Consider the following 15,299-nt stretch of genomic DNA (forward strand, 5'->3'; position numbering starts at 1 on the left):
TCCCCAATATCACAAAGGATAATAAAAAGTTAATTATTATAATTGAAAAATCAGAAACATCTGTGTTTCTTTCTGAAGTGTAAAATTAGACTTGGAGGAAATCCTCTTTCGCCTCAGATGACCTCTAAACCAGATGTTTGGTTTTTTTTTAAGATTTTATTTATTTATTTGAGAGAGAGCATTAGAGAGGAGAAGGTCAGAGGGAGAAACAGATTCCCTGTTGAGCAGGAAGCCCAATGTGGGACTCAATCCTGGGATTCCCAAGATCATGACCTGATCAGAAGGCAGTTGCTTAACCAACTGAGTCACCCAGGCACCCCTAAAAGGTGTTTTTATTTATTTTTTTAAAAGATTTTTATTTATTTACTCGACAGAGAGAAATCACAAGTAGTTGGAGAGACAGGCAGAGAGAAAGAGAAGGAAGCAGGCTCCCTGCTGAGCAGAGAGCACGATGCGGGACTCGATCCCAGGACCCTGAGATCATGACCTGAGCCGAAGGCAGCGGCTTAACCCACTGAGCCACCCAGGCGCCCCCCTAAAAGGTGTTAATCTGGAGTCCATGGATGGGTTTCAGGAGGGTCCATGAATACTCTATAATTATATGCAAATTTGTATGTTCTAGCATACTTTTCTGAGACAAAGATCCAGTTTTTATGAGATTTTCAAAGTGATGTGACCTAGAAAAGATTAATAATTATGATATGCAAATTCGCATGTTATCTGAGGAAAACAGACCCAAGGACAACTCTGATGAAAGAATCCCCACCTCTGAGAAAGACTTATTTTTCTTCAAAACAATTCGGAAGTACAGTCATGGTTTCAGGTCAGCCTATTTGAAGTTATATTATTGATTTGATTATAAAGCTTTTGTGATAAGGCACAGTTTCTGCAAAAGGTTTTTTAGTCACATTATTTAACAAGAAAATGTAACAACTCACCAAGACTCCGCAAAATTTTATTCATCCCACTGGGCTCGGACTCTGGAATTGTTTCCAAATACTGGAGGGCCCGGACCTCAAACAAACCTACAAGGAAAACTCACGCTGGTGAAACTGTCCAATACTTACTAAAAATCACTTAAATAAAATTCTGCAGCTTACTACCAATGTGCTTCCATAGCTAAAACAAAATTTTAAAAAGAATTATTTCCCATAATAACTCAGATTTTGAGCGCTTGTAGTTTCATACCATTTTTTTGTTTGTTTGTTTATATTATTTTCAAACCCTCAAAGGGCTTACTAAATACAGGGAGAGAACTTATGATGAAACTGACCTTTCACCCCACTTTTCCGAAGCTCTCGATCCTGTATGAAGCCGGCAAACATCTGTGTTTCCATGAAGAGATCCAGGAAGTGGCGTACACTTCGGGAGGTGTGGGATTTACGGAATGGTTCCCTTTGGAATACACGCTCCCCACGCTCAGTGACAGTCATGCTCAAAGAATAATGTCCCACTAGCTCCACAAAAAACCTCACAAATGCCTCGGACACCAGAGAGTTGAGTGTCACATCTGTTGCAAAATAAGAAAAATAAGAAAGAAAAAAAAAACCCTTAAGTTCATATTTATGGGAAATTGTTATGAAAGTGATGCATAAGAAATCACAGACTGAAGGACTGAGAATCCTCATTCTTAGCTTCCTTGCACACTCCACAAGCAACAAAACACTATTAGCTCATATTTTTACTTTGATTTTCTTTTTTTTTTTTTTTTTTTTTTTTTTTTTTTTAAAGATTTATTTATTTATTTATTTGACAGAGAGAAATCACAAGTAGATGGAGAGGCAGGCAGAGAGAGAGAGAGAGGGAAGCAGGCTCCCTGCTGAGCAGAGAGCCCGATGCGGGACCCGATCCCAGGGCCCTGAGATCATGACCTGAGCCGAAGGCAGCGGCTTAACCCACTGAGCCACCCAGGCGCCCCTTACTTTGATTTTCTACCCACATATACTCCTGTTCCATCTTTCAGCCTGGCCTGCACATCCGTGATCTTGCCGTAACTGCTCTTTCAAAGGCCACCAGGGAGTGCCAGCCAAATTTAATCTGCTTTTCTATCTGTCTCGCCTTTGAACTCTATGCTGCATTTGTGTTAACCTTCTCCTCATTCCTCGTCTCCCACAACTTCATACTCTCCTGATTTCTGGATTCCTCTCCTGCTCTTATGACCAAACATTTGTATTTCTCTTGCCTCTTCTTCCTCTTCCTAGCATGGTCCTCAGACCACCTCTCTTCAGCATTCCCTCCCTAAAGAGCTTACTAGTATGGAGAAGGGGAGCTGGCTTTCCATGTTGATAATTCTCAACCTATGTCTCTAGCCCTTATATATGTCACCAGAACTCACCTTCTACATTTTCAGGCTACCTATAGGTAATCATCATTTGGTTGTCCCATCAGCACTTAAATTCCATTTGTCTAAAATTCAAATCAGGGCCTTTGGAGATTAGTAAAATATGAATCAAATAAATAAACATGTGTGAAACCAAATTCATTGTATTTCTCCACCAAAACAGTTCTCTCTCAACTTTCTCATTTCATAAGCAATGATTATTCCATAATAATTTATTTAGTGCTTAAGATATTGTCAGCCACTGCATTTAGAGCTTTTATAAATAAAATAATCCAGTGAAGTAAGTATTATTTCCTTTTTACAGCTGAGGAAACTGACACTCAAAATAAAGACATTCTCCAGGGTCAGCTCATCTGGTACAGGGTACAGAAGCTGCCAGACTCCCATGTCAGGTGCTTAGTCAGGTGCTTCTTAACCACTGTAACATGAAATACACCGCCTTTCATGTTCCAGGCTCAGACTTCAAATTCAACTTAGACTCCTCTTTTTTTTCCCATTCCTAATAGTATTCCCCCGCTTCTCCATGTCATGTCATTTACTCTTTCCATGGGTTCCATACTGGACTGGGAATCAGGGACCTAGGTGTACTTAAGAGTTCTACCATGAAGCAATAGTGTAATGGTGTGCAACTCACTTTACCCCTGGTTGGTCTCTTCCTATATCTGCAGAATGAGGGGGCTGATTAGGTGATCTCTAAGGTCTCTTCTGGCATTCCATTTGATTACAAACTAGATTTGTAAGAATGCCCTCTCCGAGGTGTTCTTCCCCCTACTCTCCAATAGAGGGCGACCATTATCAGTGATACTGGGTTTGTCCTTTCCTTGCTTTAGGTTACAGTTCCAGTGCATATATACATAGCCAACCCCCATAACAAACTATTAGGTTTTGTACATCTTTGAACATTACATAAAACATATTCTTCTATAACTTACTGTTTTAGTCGATATATGTTTTTAAGATGCTTTTTTAAATGCTATATTCTCCTGCCAATGAACAGTTCGGTTGTTTTTAGGTTTTGCTATCACGTAAAATGCTGCTACTTTGAAAATTATTTACCTGTTTCCTAATTATCATGTGCCAGAATTTCTCTGGGGGTATATATCTAAAACCTGAATTGTCAGGTTGTAGGATATATACACCTTTAAGTTGACTAGATGATGCCCAATTATTTTTCGAAAGCAGCTGAAATAACTTACACATTCTCACCAACTCCTGACACTGTCAGACTTTTTAACTTTTGCCAGTATGGTGGGTATAAAATGGTATCTCACTGTGGTTTTAATTTACATTTCCCAGATTTTGACGAGGCTGTACATCTCTCCATATACTTACTGGCCTTTCATGTTTCATCTTTGGTGAAATGATTGTTTGTATCTTTTCCCCATTTTTCTATTGAGTTGTTCATCTTTTTATTATTGAAATTGCATTTTAAGAATTTTTTTTTAAGATTTTATTTATTTATTTGACAGAGATCACAAGTAGGCAGAGAGGCACGCAGAGAGAGAGGGAGGAAAGCAGGCTCCCCGCCAAGCAGAGAGCCTGATATGGGGCTTGATCCCAGGACCCTGAGATCATGACCTGAGCCGAAGGCAGAGGCTTAACCCACCGAGCCACTGGGGGCCCCACATTTTAAGAATTTTTAAAAATAAATTCTGGATACTACTCCTTTGTGGTTATATTTGTTGAAAGTATCTTCACCTAGTTTGTAGCTTGTTTTTTTCTTTTTCATGGTGTTCCTTAAGGATTAAAAATTTTAAAAATTTAAGTGTCAAATTAATCCTTTCTTTTTTACCAGCTGGGAGTCCTTACTCTTAACATTTAAAACTTGAATTCCTGGGACGCCTGGGTGGCTCAGTTGGTTGAGCAGCTGCCTTCGGCTCAGGTCATGATCCCAGCGTCCTGGGATCGAGTCCCGCATCGGGCTCCTTGCTCAGCAGGGAGCCTGCTTCTCCCTCTGCCTACCATTCTGTCCGCCTGTACTCGCTCTCTCTCCCTCTCTCTCTCTGACAAATAAATAAATAAAATCTTTAAAAAAAAAAAAAAAAATCATTTAAAACTTGAATTCCTTAGAATTAGTTTTGTGTGTAGGGTGAGGTATAGATCCTATCCATTTCTTTTCATATGGAACACCAACTGCCTTACTATTGGTTACTGAATGGTTCATTCTTCTTCTGCTGATAGGCAATGCTGGTGCTGACACAAATTAAGTTTCCTTATGCCTGTGTACTCCATTCATTCCCTTGCTCTATTTATTTCTGAACCAAAACCAAACAGTCTTAATTACTATGACTTCATGATTAATTTGATGTTTCAGAGGGAAGTCCCTTCAATGTTGTTCTTTTACTTAACTATTCTTGGCCCTTTCTAATTCCATTAAAATTTTACAAAAAGCTGAATGCCCTTCCAATTCTCTCTTGAACTTTCCCCGATCTTGCTTTCTTCCCACCATCTCACTGAATCTGCTGCTACCAAGGTCTCTAAGCTCTTTCCATTGTCAAATCCACCAATCCTCAGTCTTCATCTCGCTTGTCCTCTCTGTAGCATTAGAAATAACTGTTTACTTTCTTTTGTGAAATACGTTCTTCACTCGACTTCTCTAGTATTACTTCCCCTGTTTTTTTTTCTCCCCCTTCACTAGCTGTTCTTGTAATCATTTTTTGCTGGATCCTCTGCCTTTTCCCTACTACCAAACATTGGAAATCTGACCACACTATTACCAGCCGACTCAGGGTTCAACCCTTAAATCTGTCATTTTCTATCTATACTCACTCTATAGGGTGACTTCATCTGGTTCCACAGCTTTAAACCAGCAACTTCTAGGGGCGCCTGGGTGGCTCAGTCAGTTAAGCATCTGCTGAAGGTTCAGATCATGATCTTGGGGTCCTGGGATCAAGCCCCCGACTCCTCAGCAGGGAGTCTGCTGCTCCTTCTCCTTCTCCCTGGGCCCCTCCCCCCACTTGTTCTCACTTTCTCTCAAATAAATAATTAAATAATCTTTAAATATATATATATGTAATAATAATAATAAATAAAAATACATTTAAAAAAAACCCCAGCACCTTCTCAAGGTATGTCTTTAGTTCAAATCTCTTCCCTGAATCCCAAATTCAAGTATATGAATGCCTACTTGTTATCTCTAATTGAATGTCTGCTATGTATTGGACATCCAATAGGTATCTCAATATTTGGAACTGAACTTTTTTTTTTTTTTAAAGATTTTATGTATTTATTTGACAGAGAGAAATCACAAGTAGATGGAGAGGCAGGCAGAGAGAGAGAGGGAAGCAGGCTCCCTGCTGAGCAGAAAGCCCGATGCGGGACTCAATCCCAGGACTCTGAGATCATGACCTGAGCCGAAGGCAGCGGCTTAACCCACTGAGCCCCCCAGGCGCCCCTGGAACTGAACTTTTATTTCTCTGAACCTTCTCCTCCCTTAATGTTCCCCACCAGTAAACAGCCTTAGTTTTCTCATTTGTAAAAAAAGGGGATTAAATAATGAGACCTGCGTCGTAAGGCTATTACAAGGATGAAGTAAGATGTATGCTAGGTGTTGAGCACAGGGCCTGGTACAGAGTAAGTAGCTCAGTAAATATTTTTTACCCTTACTCAACAAATACTTACCTCATACCTACTTACTGACTATTGTTTAAAGTGTTGGAGATAAAGCAAAACAGACTGTCGCTGCTCTCATGGGCCTGATGTTGCTAGCAATTCAGACAACAATAAAAGCCCTGGAGGAAATTAAGGGCAGGGAAGTGGAGTGGCAGCATTAAGGGAATGGGTACAATTTTATTTTATTTAAAGGTTTTATTTATTTATTTGACAGAGAGAGACAACAAGAGAGGGAACACAAGCATGGGGAGTGGGAGAGGAAGAAGTAGGCATCCCACCAAGCTGGAAGCCTGATGCGGGGCTGGATCCCAGGACCCTGGGACCATGACCCAAGCCAAAGGCAGATGCCCAATGACCGAGCCATCCAGACGCCCCAAGAATGGGTACCATTTTAAAAGGACAGTCAGGAAAGGCCTCACTGAGTCACATGTGAGCATGGACCTGCAGGAAAATAGAGCAGGAGCCACGTGGCCATCCCAGGGAATAGCATTCCAGAACTGGAACACAGCAAGTGTCCAAGTACTGAAATAGATGGAGACTAGCACATCGGAGAGGCGGCGAGGAAGCTGATTCTAAGCTCCCCACATCCTAAGCAATGGCATACTCCTGTACATCTTTCAGCAAGGTGCTGGGAGTCCAGTCAGTATTTACTGTGTTGACCTTGAGTCCTCAGACCATCTGTCTCCTACCTGGTGAAAAATTCTGCTCCTGAGCCAAGATTTCATTCCGTTCTTCCAAAATCTGCATCAAGGCAGCTTGGAGTTTAGGAGGTAGAATTTCGTCCTCATCAGATACCTTAAGAGAAGAAATTGAGCTGTGAGAGAAAGTCTCCAACGTACACTAATTAGGTCCCCAAAATTCCACAGGTGACTTTGTATAGATTCTGACTAAAGACTCAGTCTGAACCTTCCTTCCCTACATTGACCACAATTCAGTATGGTGATGGTACACATATATTAATTGTCTTAACTACATTAAGAAAATAAATATGTCTTATCACATTTTCTGGCACCTTTCCACCAAGCATCTCTCATCTGCAAGTCTTACACTGTACTACAAGGATCATCCACAAGTAAGTTATGAGCTAATTGATTTTGAAAGGAGACAAAGTCTTGGGAAATGTTCTTTTCACCCTGTGTTCAGTGCTCACAAACTTATATACAGGTTCCACACAGGGTGCTTGCTCTAAGAAGGCTTTGCTAACTCTCCCTTCCACTTTCAATACCCACCAAATGACTTTTTTTTGTCCCTATTTTACCCTGTAGACATTTCTATGACACTGTTTCTAAAACTTTACAACTATATCTGCTCCCCTTTCCCATCATTAGATTATAAGGTCTGAGAGTTCAAACTATGTCTTACTTTTAGATTATAACAGAGTAACTGGAAATAATCAGTGCTGAATGCTTGTTAAATTCAATTAAATTAGAGGTATATACACCAACCCATCTGGACGTCAAAGGAGAGTTACCTCTTTTGCTAATGACATTTAATCTCTTTCCTCCTTCCTTCTTTGGGAGAGATAGCTATAAACCTAACTCAATTTTCAGGTCAATCCTGTATGATTGGCCATAGTGTCAAGCATGTGTAGGAACTAAAAGTCTGGCCTGAGTCATCTTCTCTAAGTACTTTCACATATTTTCTGTCCTATTATCCTCATCCATTATGTAATCAGCTCATTTGTCACTTACCTCCTGTAAGAACTTGTCTGCACAGAGATCAACTATCAGCACCTATGGGATCAAGCAGCCAGGTTGGTTAAACCAGAGACATTCACAGACACATACATTAGGCACTACTAGATCACACTACTACTGATTCTCTCAGGCAATGGAAATAGTGTTAAACAAAATTAAGTTCAGGGACTCCTGGATGGCTCAGATTAACACAAAATCAGCTGTGTTCACTAACAATGAACTATCTGAAAAAGATATTAAGAAAACAATCCCATTTCCAACTCCATCAAAAAGAATAAAATAACTAGGAATAAATTTAACCAGGGAAGTAAACATCTGTACACTGAAAACAGTAAGCACTGATGAGAGAAACTGAAAAACACAAGGGGAAAGATATTCTGTGCTTGCAGATGAGAAGAATATTGTTAAAATTCTCGCACTATTCCAAGTAATTTAGAGGTTCAATAGTAATCCCTATCAAAACCATCAAAAAAATAATAAGGAAACCTATAAAATGGGAGAAAATATTGCAAATTACATGTCTGATAAAGGGTTAATATTTAAAATATACAAAGAACTCATAGAACTCAACAGCAAAACAAAACAAACAAAATGCCAAGCAATTCTATTAAGAATGAGCACAGCAGGGGCTCCTGGCTAGCTCAGTCAGTGCAGTGTATGACTCTTGATCTCAGGATCATGAGTTTGAGCCCCACATTGGGAGTAGGGTTTACTTTAAAAAATGAGCAGAGGCACTGAACAGACATTTTTCCAAAACAGGCAAATCAACCAAGAGGCACATGAACAGATGCTCAACACCACTGATCATCGGGGAAATACAAATTAAAACCACAATGAAATATCACCTCAATCTGTCAGAATGGCTATTATCCAAAAAGACAAGAAATAACAAGTGTTGGTGAGGATGTAGAGACGAAGGAACCCTCACGCACTGCTGGTGGGAATGCAAACTGGTACAGCTGCTATGGAAACCAGTATGGAGGTCCTCAAAAAATTAAAAATAGAACTGCTATGTGGATGCGATCCAGCAATCCCTCTTCTGGGCATTTATCAGAAGAAGAAGGAGAAGAAGGAGAAGAAGAAGAAGAAGAAGAAAGAAATTACTATCTTGAAAAGATATCTCCACCCCCATGTTCACTACAGCATTATTTACAAAAGCTAAAATAAAGACAAAACATCAGTATTCACTGGTAGTTGAACAGATAAAGAAGATATGATATATATAATATATAATATTCATGTTATATGCATAATATCAATATTATTCAATCATAAAAATGTAAAAAATTCTGCCCTTTATGACAACATGGATAGACCTAGAGGGCACTATGCTAAGTGAAATAAGTCAGGCAAAGTAAAAGAAATTATATCTGATCTCACTTATATGTGGAATCTAAAAACCTGAACGCATAGATACAAAGAACAGATTGGTGGTTGTCAGAGGTGGGGGTGGGTGGGTGATGGGTGAAGTGAGTGAAGGTCGTGGAAAAGCATGAACTGTCAGTTATAAGATAAATAAGCTAGTTATTTATCTTATAAATAAGATAAAAATTTTATCTTATTTAAAAATAAGATAAAGCACAGTGTATAGCACAGTGACTACAGTGAACAATACTGTGCTGTCTATCTGAAAGTTGCTTAGAGAGCAGATCTTAAAAGTTCTCATCACAAGAACAAAAAATTGTAATTATGTAAGGTGTTGCTTTTTGGGGTAATCATTTCACAACATTTACATTTATAAAACCATTATGTTGTACACCTAAGCCTTAAAACAATGTTATATGTCAATTATAGCTCAATATAAAAAAGGTGGGTAATTGGGGCACCTGGGTGGCTCAGTGGGTTAAAGCCTCTGCCTTCAGCTCGGGTCATGATCCCAGGGTCCTGGGATCGAGCCCCGCATCGGGCTCTCTGCTCAGCAGGGAGCCTGCTTCCTCCTCTATCTCTGCCTGCCTCTCTGCCTACTTGGGATCTCTGTCTGTCAAATAAATAAATAAAATCTTAAAAAAAAAAAGTTTAAAATAAAAAAAAAAAGAAAGCACCACCTTAAAAAAAAAAAGGTGGATAATAGGGAAGATAAATGGTACTAGGATAGTTAGCTATCCCTATTAAAAAAAAATAATAACCCCTACCTCCGATTGTACACATAAAAAAAACAACTCCCAGGATTTAGAATAAAAAAATTAAAGGCACAGTAATAAAGCAACCAATGTATCCAGGAGGTAATATAGGAGGATATCTCCATGAAGTTAATATAAAGAAAAACATAAACAGCTCACTAAAATAAAATAAAATAAAACCACACACTAACCATAAAGGAAAAGATGGATAATTTTGACTATGTTAAAATGAAGAACTTCTATGCATGAAAAAAAAACCCATTTTGGAGAATAAAAAGACATGCCACAAAGAGGCTGATATCCAGAATATAAAATACCTCTTACTAAATCAATGAGGGTAAACCAACCAGGAGAAAGAAAGATAATGAATTTTTAAGAGATGATATTTGAATGGCCAATAAACACAGACAGATGCTCACCCCCAAGAGTAATCAGGAATGCAAATTAAACCAAAAAGAGAATACTACTACACATTCACCAGATAGGTTATGTTACACAAACTGATGATAACAAGTGTCGGCAAGGGTGTGGGACAACAGGAATGCTTGTACATCAGTGGAGAGGGGTTTAAGTTGGCAGAACTACTCTGGAAAACAGTTTGACTTTATTTACTGAGGCTGAAGATACACTTACCCTATGACCCAGCAAGCCCAAGGATATACTTTAGAACTGCAAACACATATGTGCTAAGGGTCGTACACAAGAATATTTATAGCAGCATTATTCGTCATAACCCTAAGCTGGAAACAACTCAAATGTCTATCATCTGTAGAGTGGATAAAAAGTTGCGGTACTTTCACACAATGGAATACCACCCAGAATTAGAATGACCGAATGACTCTTAAACTCATCAACATGGATGAATCTTACAGACATCATGGTAATCAAAAGATGCCAGACAAAATATATATGAGTCCATTCATAACAAGCATAAAGCCAGGCAAAGCTGAACTCCACTGTTTAGGAATAAATGCCTAGGGTGTAAAACTTTAAAGAAAAACAGGTAAATGAACACCATAAAGTCAAAGCAGTGGTTTCCTATCATGGGATGTGAGGAAAGAACAGTGAAGAAGGTGGCATGATGCAGACTTCTCCAGGTGCTGGCACTGTTTCCGTGGCTGTGATGCTTCCATCCTTTTCCAACATGGGTTACATAAGCATTCACTTTGTAAATTTGCTGAGCTGTACACTTTGTTTTGGCCACTTCTCTATATGTGTATTATATTTGAAAAAATTGGTGGGGGGCAGGGACAGAGGGAGAGGGAGAGAATCTTAAGCCCCCAACTTGGGGCTCGATCTCACAACCCTGATATGACCTGGACACTTAACCTAATGAACCACCCAGATGCCCCTGAAACAATTTTTTAAGTTTACCCAGAGTTGTTCTTTTGTTTGTCTTAAAACCAACAAAAAGAACTACCCTTCAGAGTAACACAAGACTGAGCCCAAGGCACACTACTGTAAATAAGATACAACTTCAGATTCATGTGTACTACAGAATTTTTCTCAATAAAACAATACAAAAACATGATAGCATAATATAGATAATAATTATGTATTAATATTAATGACAGTTCTATAATTTTTTAAAAAAGATTTTTATTTATTTGAGAGAGAGTTTGAGTGAGAGAGATCAGAAAGGGAGAGGAGGAGGGAGAAGCAGACTCCCCGCTGAGCAGGGAGCCTGAGGTGGGACTTGATCCCAGGACCCTGGGATCATGACCTGAGCCGAAAGCAGACACAACCGACTGAGCCACCCAGGTGTCCCCAGCTCCATCATTCCTTTTTTTTTTTTTTTTTAGACTTTTATTTATTTATTTGACACACAGAGAGAGAAATTACAAGTAGGCAGAGATATAGGGGGAAGCAGGCTCCCCACTGAGTAGAAAGCTCTATGTAGGGCTCCATCCCAGGACCCTGAGATCATGACCTGAGCTGAAGGCAGAAGCTTAACCCACTGAGCCACCTAGGCGCCCCCAGCTCCATCATTCTCAAAGGTGATTCATTTTCATTTGTCAGTGCCCTGTCTTTTCCATACGTACTATTTCTCCCATCTCACCTCTTCAATGGGTAGGTCCTGGAGCTGTGGTAAGGAGCAAGACAGGATTCCAATAAGGAATGGGGTGGGTGAGCACACGATGTCAATCATAGACGCTGGGAGGACTGGAATGTAGGTATGCTGCCAGGTGAATGGATACAGTGTGGCAACCACAGCATGGCCACATTTGGACAGGGTGCTAGCCAGAGAAGAAAGCAAATGGTGTCACATACTGAGCAATGCATGGAGCATGGTTCAGATGTTATGTTACAGAATTATATACTGACAACACTTAGTGATCACTGATCACAGATTAATGATGCTGTGATTACCCATTTTTAAAATTTTATTAAAATTTTTAACTTAACTTGCTGAAAAATTTGTCTTTTTTTTTTTTTTAAAGATTTTATTTATTTATTTGACAGACAGAGATCACAAGTAGGAAGAGAGGCAGGCAGAGAGAGCGGGGGAAGCAGGCTCCCTGCTGAGCAGAGAGCCTGGGATTACTACCCGTGCCAAAGGAAGAGGCTTTAACCCACTGAGCCACCCAGGCACCCTGAAAGATTTTAGTCTTAACCAGCTTTTTGCCATAATTTATGTTGCTAAAAATTCGTGTGTACTTAGAAAAGCAATAACAATTATTAAAAAAAATTCTGAGTATAACTGACCCACATTACATTATTTTCAGGTGTAAACATCGAGATTCAAAGTCTCCATACATTATGCTGTGCTTACAAGGATAGCTACTGTCACCTTATAACTCTATTACGATGCCATTGATTATATTCCCTATGCTGAATTTTTAACAACAGTTTAAGTAAAACACGTTTATAAACATAAATTACTTGCAATCCCAAAGTCACTGCTACAGCCTAATGCAAACAGCTTTAGGATTATTTACCATTTGGAATTATCTATGTCCATATGGCATTAGGTAACTGACATCTTCAGTTTTTGAATATGCCCCAATTTTTTTTTTAAGATTTTATTTATTTATTTAACAGAGATCACAAGTAGGCAGATAGGCAGAGGGTGGGGGAAAGCAGGCTCCCCACTGAGCAGAGAGCCCAATGCGGGGCTCAATTCCAGGACCCTGGGATCATGACCTGAGCTGAAGGCAGAGGCTTTAACCCACTGGCCACCCAGGTGCCCCGAATATGCCCAAATTTTAAAACACTGAGAACAAGTAAAATACCAGTAGGAAGTGACATTTTATGCATTTCTTACCTTAGGCTGTTAGCGACAAAGATTACCCTCCGTTCCAGCAGGAGGGAGGCACAGACCCGGATGAGATGGCACACACTCAGGCACTTAAAGAGACATTCAAAGTCAACATGCTCTAGTCGGGAATCCAGTGGTCGGCAGAGTTCAATGGACTGAAATGAAAGAATCTGAATCAGGGGAGTTCAGACTAGAAACCGATCCCTGACAACATCAATGGATCCTGTCATTCTTTCACAGGTTAAATTCAGGATACAGGTTTTGCTACAGAACTTGTGAACTGCCTCCACTAATTCCAAGACCTAATACCTTATCATGAATATGATTTTTTAAAAATTTTTATTTCTTTAAGTAATCTCTACACCCACCATGGGGCTTACACTCCTCACTGCAAGATCAAGAATGGTATTCTCTACCGACTGAGTGAGCCAGGTGCCCCCCAATACCTTGCTTTTGTACTGTAAATTTCTGATAAAATCTTTTATCCCAGGGTGCCTGGGTGGCTCAGTCGCTTGAGCGTCTGCCTTCGGCTCAGGTCATGATCCCGGGCTCCTGGGATCGAGCCCCATGTCAGGCTCCCTGCTCAGCAGAGAGCCTGCTTCTCTCCCTCTGCCTGCTGCTCCCCCTGTTTGTGCTCTCTCAAATAAATAAATAAAATCTTAAAAAAATCTTTTATCCCTCCTGACCATAGCATGTATCATCTTCATTTATCATGCTGAAATTATTAGGAAGGGGCTCATTCTAGGAGTGACCGAAATCTCTGGCTCCTAGGTCTAGTGTCCACTATCTCATAGATCAATCGGACATTTCTATTTTGTATAGTTTATGGAAAAGGGAAAATTATGCTGTGAGGCTTCTGGAAACTACACCTGTTAGTGTAAGGCCTGCTTTTTGGTGCCTATCAAACCTTTTCAAAACGAGCTAACTTACCCCATCGCCAGCCCCGGGGAGGTAGCTCTTAACTGTGATGGTACGTCCAGGAGCTGGGAAAGGAGCTTCCATGACACTTCGCATGAATGGGTAAACCAGGGCCGGACACATCTCTCGTCTCTTCTCTACTTCATCCAGAATCTACACACACAACATATGTTAGTGTTTGAGGGACTCAAAAACATAAGGAACTGCCAGACGTGATGCACAAACTTGAAAATCACACCAGAAGATCTTCAGACCGATAAGCTTCTGCAATGAATACAGGTCCATTAAAGCCATCATATGTCTTCGCGGTATCTTGACAACCCCAAGAAAAGTTACTCAAATAAATCAACTCGTTTGCAGAAGAGGAGCCCCTTTTGTTGACCCTGACAATCATATCTTGCCGTGTGGGGTCTGGGAGGGGCGGGAGACAAGAGGAGCTTCAGGCTATGCTCTCCTTGAAGCTGGGAGGTTTAGCAAACCAAACAGGATGACAAAACAGCGCCTGGATCAGAGACGTGAATGTAAACCTGTGGCTCTAATCTCCTACTAGGAATCCTTCCTAAACACATATGTTAGAGGCCACATCACTGGACATTGCCTTGTGACAACATCAGAAATAAAAATTTCTTTAGAGCCTAGAAAAAAACGGCACCTTTCCCAGGGCGCAAGCTGCACTCACCTTGGAAAAAAGGTTGAAGCAGCCAAGGCGACTAACCATGCAGTAGACCTCAGGAAGTCGCTTCCCTCTGCCTTCCGGCTAGAAGAAAAGAACATCAAAGCAACCATGAAGCCTCACAAGCCTGTTCATGGAAATTATTTACATGCTCTTGGTGGTCTTCAGTACTGAGCAGGAACCAAAGATCTCATGCTCACTGAACACTGAAAGATGGATGGGAAAATGCTAAAATGTGACAGCACAACTTATTCCAGCTTTAGTGGGGGCACCTAAGCAAGAACAAAGTAGCTCAGAGCTCCGACGGCTGGCTCCCAGCAGTCCACCCGCAGACAGACCCAGACTGATCTCTAGCCACTCTGTCATTGGTTTCATCTACTACGAACAGATAAAAAACAAGCAAACAAACACATAAATAAAAGTCCGTAACCCTCTTATTCTGGAACACTGGCTAACTCCAATCTTGCTGTTACTATTTAAAGTTAAAATACCTTTTTTTCCTTTTTAAAAGATTTTATTTATTTATTTGAGAGAGAGAGAGACAGAGCAGGAACATGAGTGGGAGTGGGCAGGCAGAGGGACAGGGAGAAGCAGGCTCCCCGCTAAGCAGGCAGCCTGATGTGGGGCTCGATCTCAGGACCCTGGGATCATGACCTGAGCTGAAGGCTGACACTTGACT

The 15,299-nt window shown here is 40.4% G+C and overlaps 1 protein-coding gene across 1 annotated transcript in view; it reads right to left on the reverse strand.

Moving 5' to 3' along the window:
* The window catches only part of DENND2C (DENN domain containing 2C), an 82,666-nt gene that overhangs the window by 2,503 nt on the left and 64,864 nt on the right, over window positions 1-15,299 (reverse strand). Inside the window, exons 11-18 of the mRNA XM_059136808.1 lie at window positions 14,627-14,704; window positions 13,960-14,100; window positions 13,036-13,184; window positions 11,830-12,007; window positions 7,645-7,686; window positions 6,643-6,748; window positions 1,274-1,510; window positions 939-1,025 (exon numbers count right to left, since the gene is read on the reverse strand). Coding sequence (XP_058992791.1) covers window positions 939-1,025; window positions 1,274-1,510; window positions 6,643-6,748; window positions 7,645-7,686; window positions 11,830-12,007; window positions 13,036-13,184; window positions 13,960-14,100; window positions 14,627-14,704 — 1,018 coding nt within the window. The remainder of the gene's footprint in view (window positions 1-938; window positions 1,026-1,273; window positions 1,511-6,642; window positions 6,749-7,644; window positions 7,687-11,829; window positions 12,008-13,035; window positions 13,185-13,959; window positions 14,101-14,626; window positions 14,705-15,299) is intronic.

This window comes from Mustela lutreola, chromosome 10, assembly GCF_030435805.1.
Source record: "Mustela lutreola isolate mMusLut2 chromosome 10, mMusLut2.pri, whole genome shotgun sequence".
In the NCBI taxonomy this organism is placed as follows: domain Eukaryota; kingdom Metazoa; phylum Chordata; class Mammalia; order Carnivora; family Mustelidae; genus Mustela; species Mustela lutreola.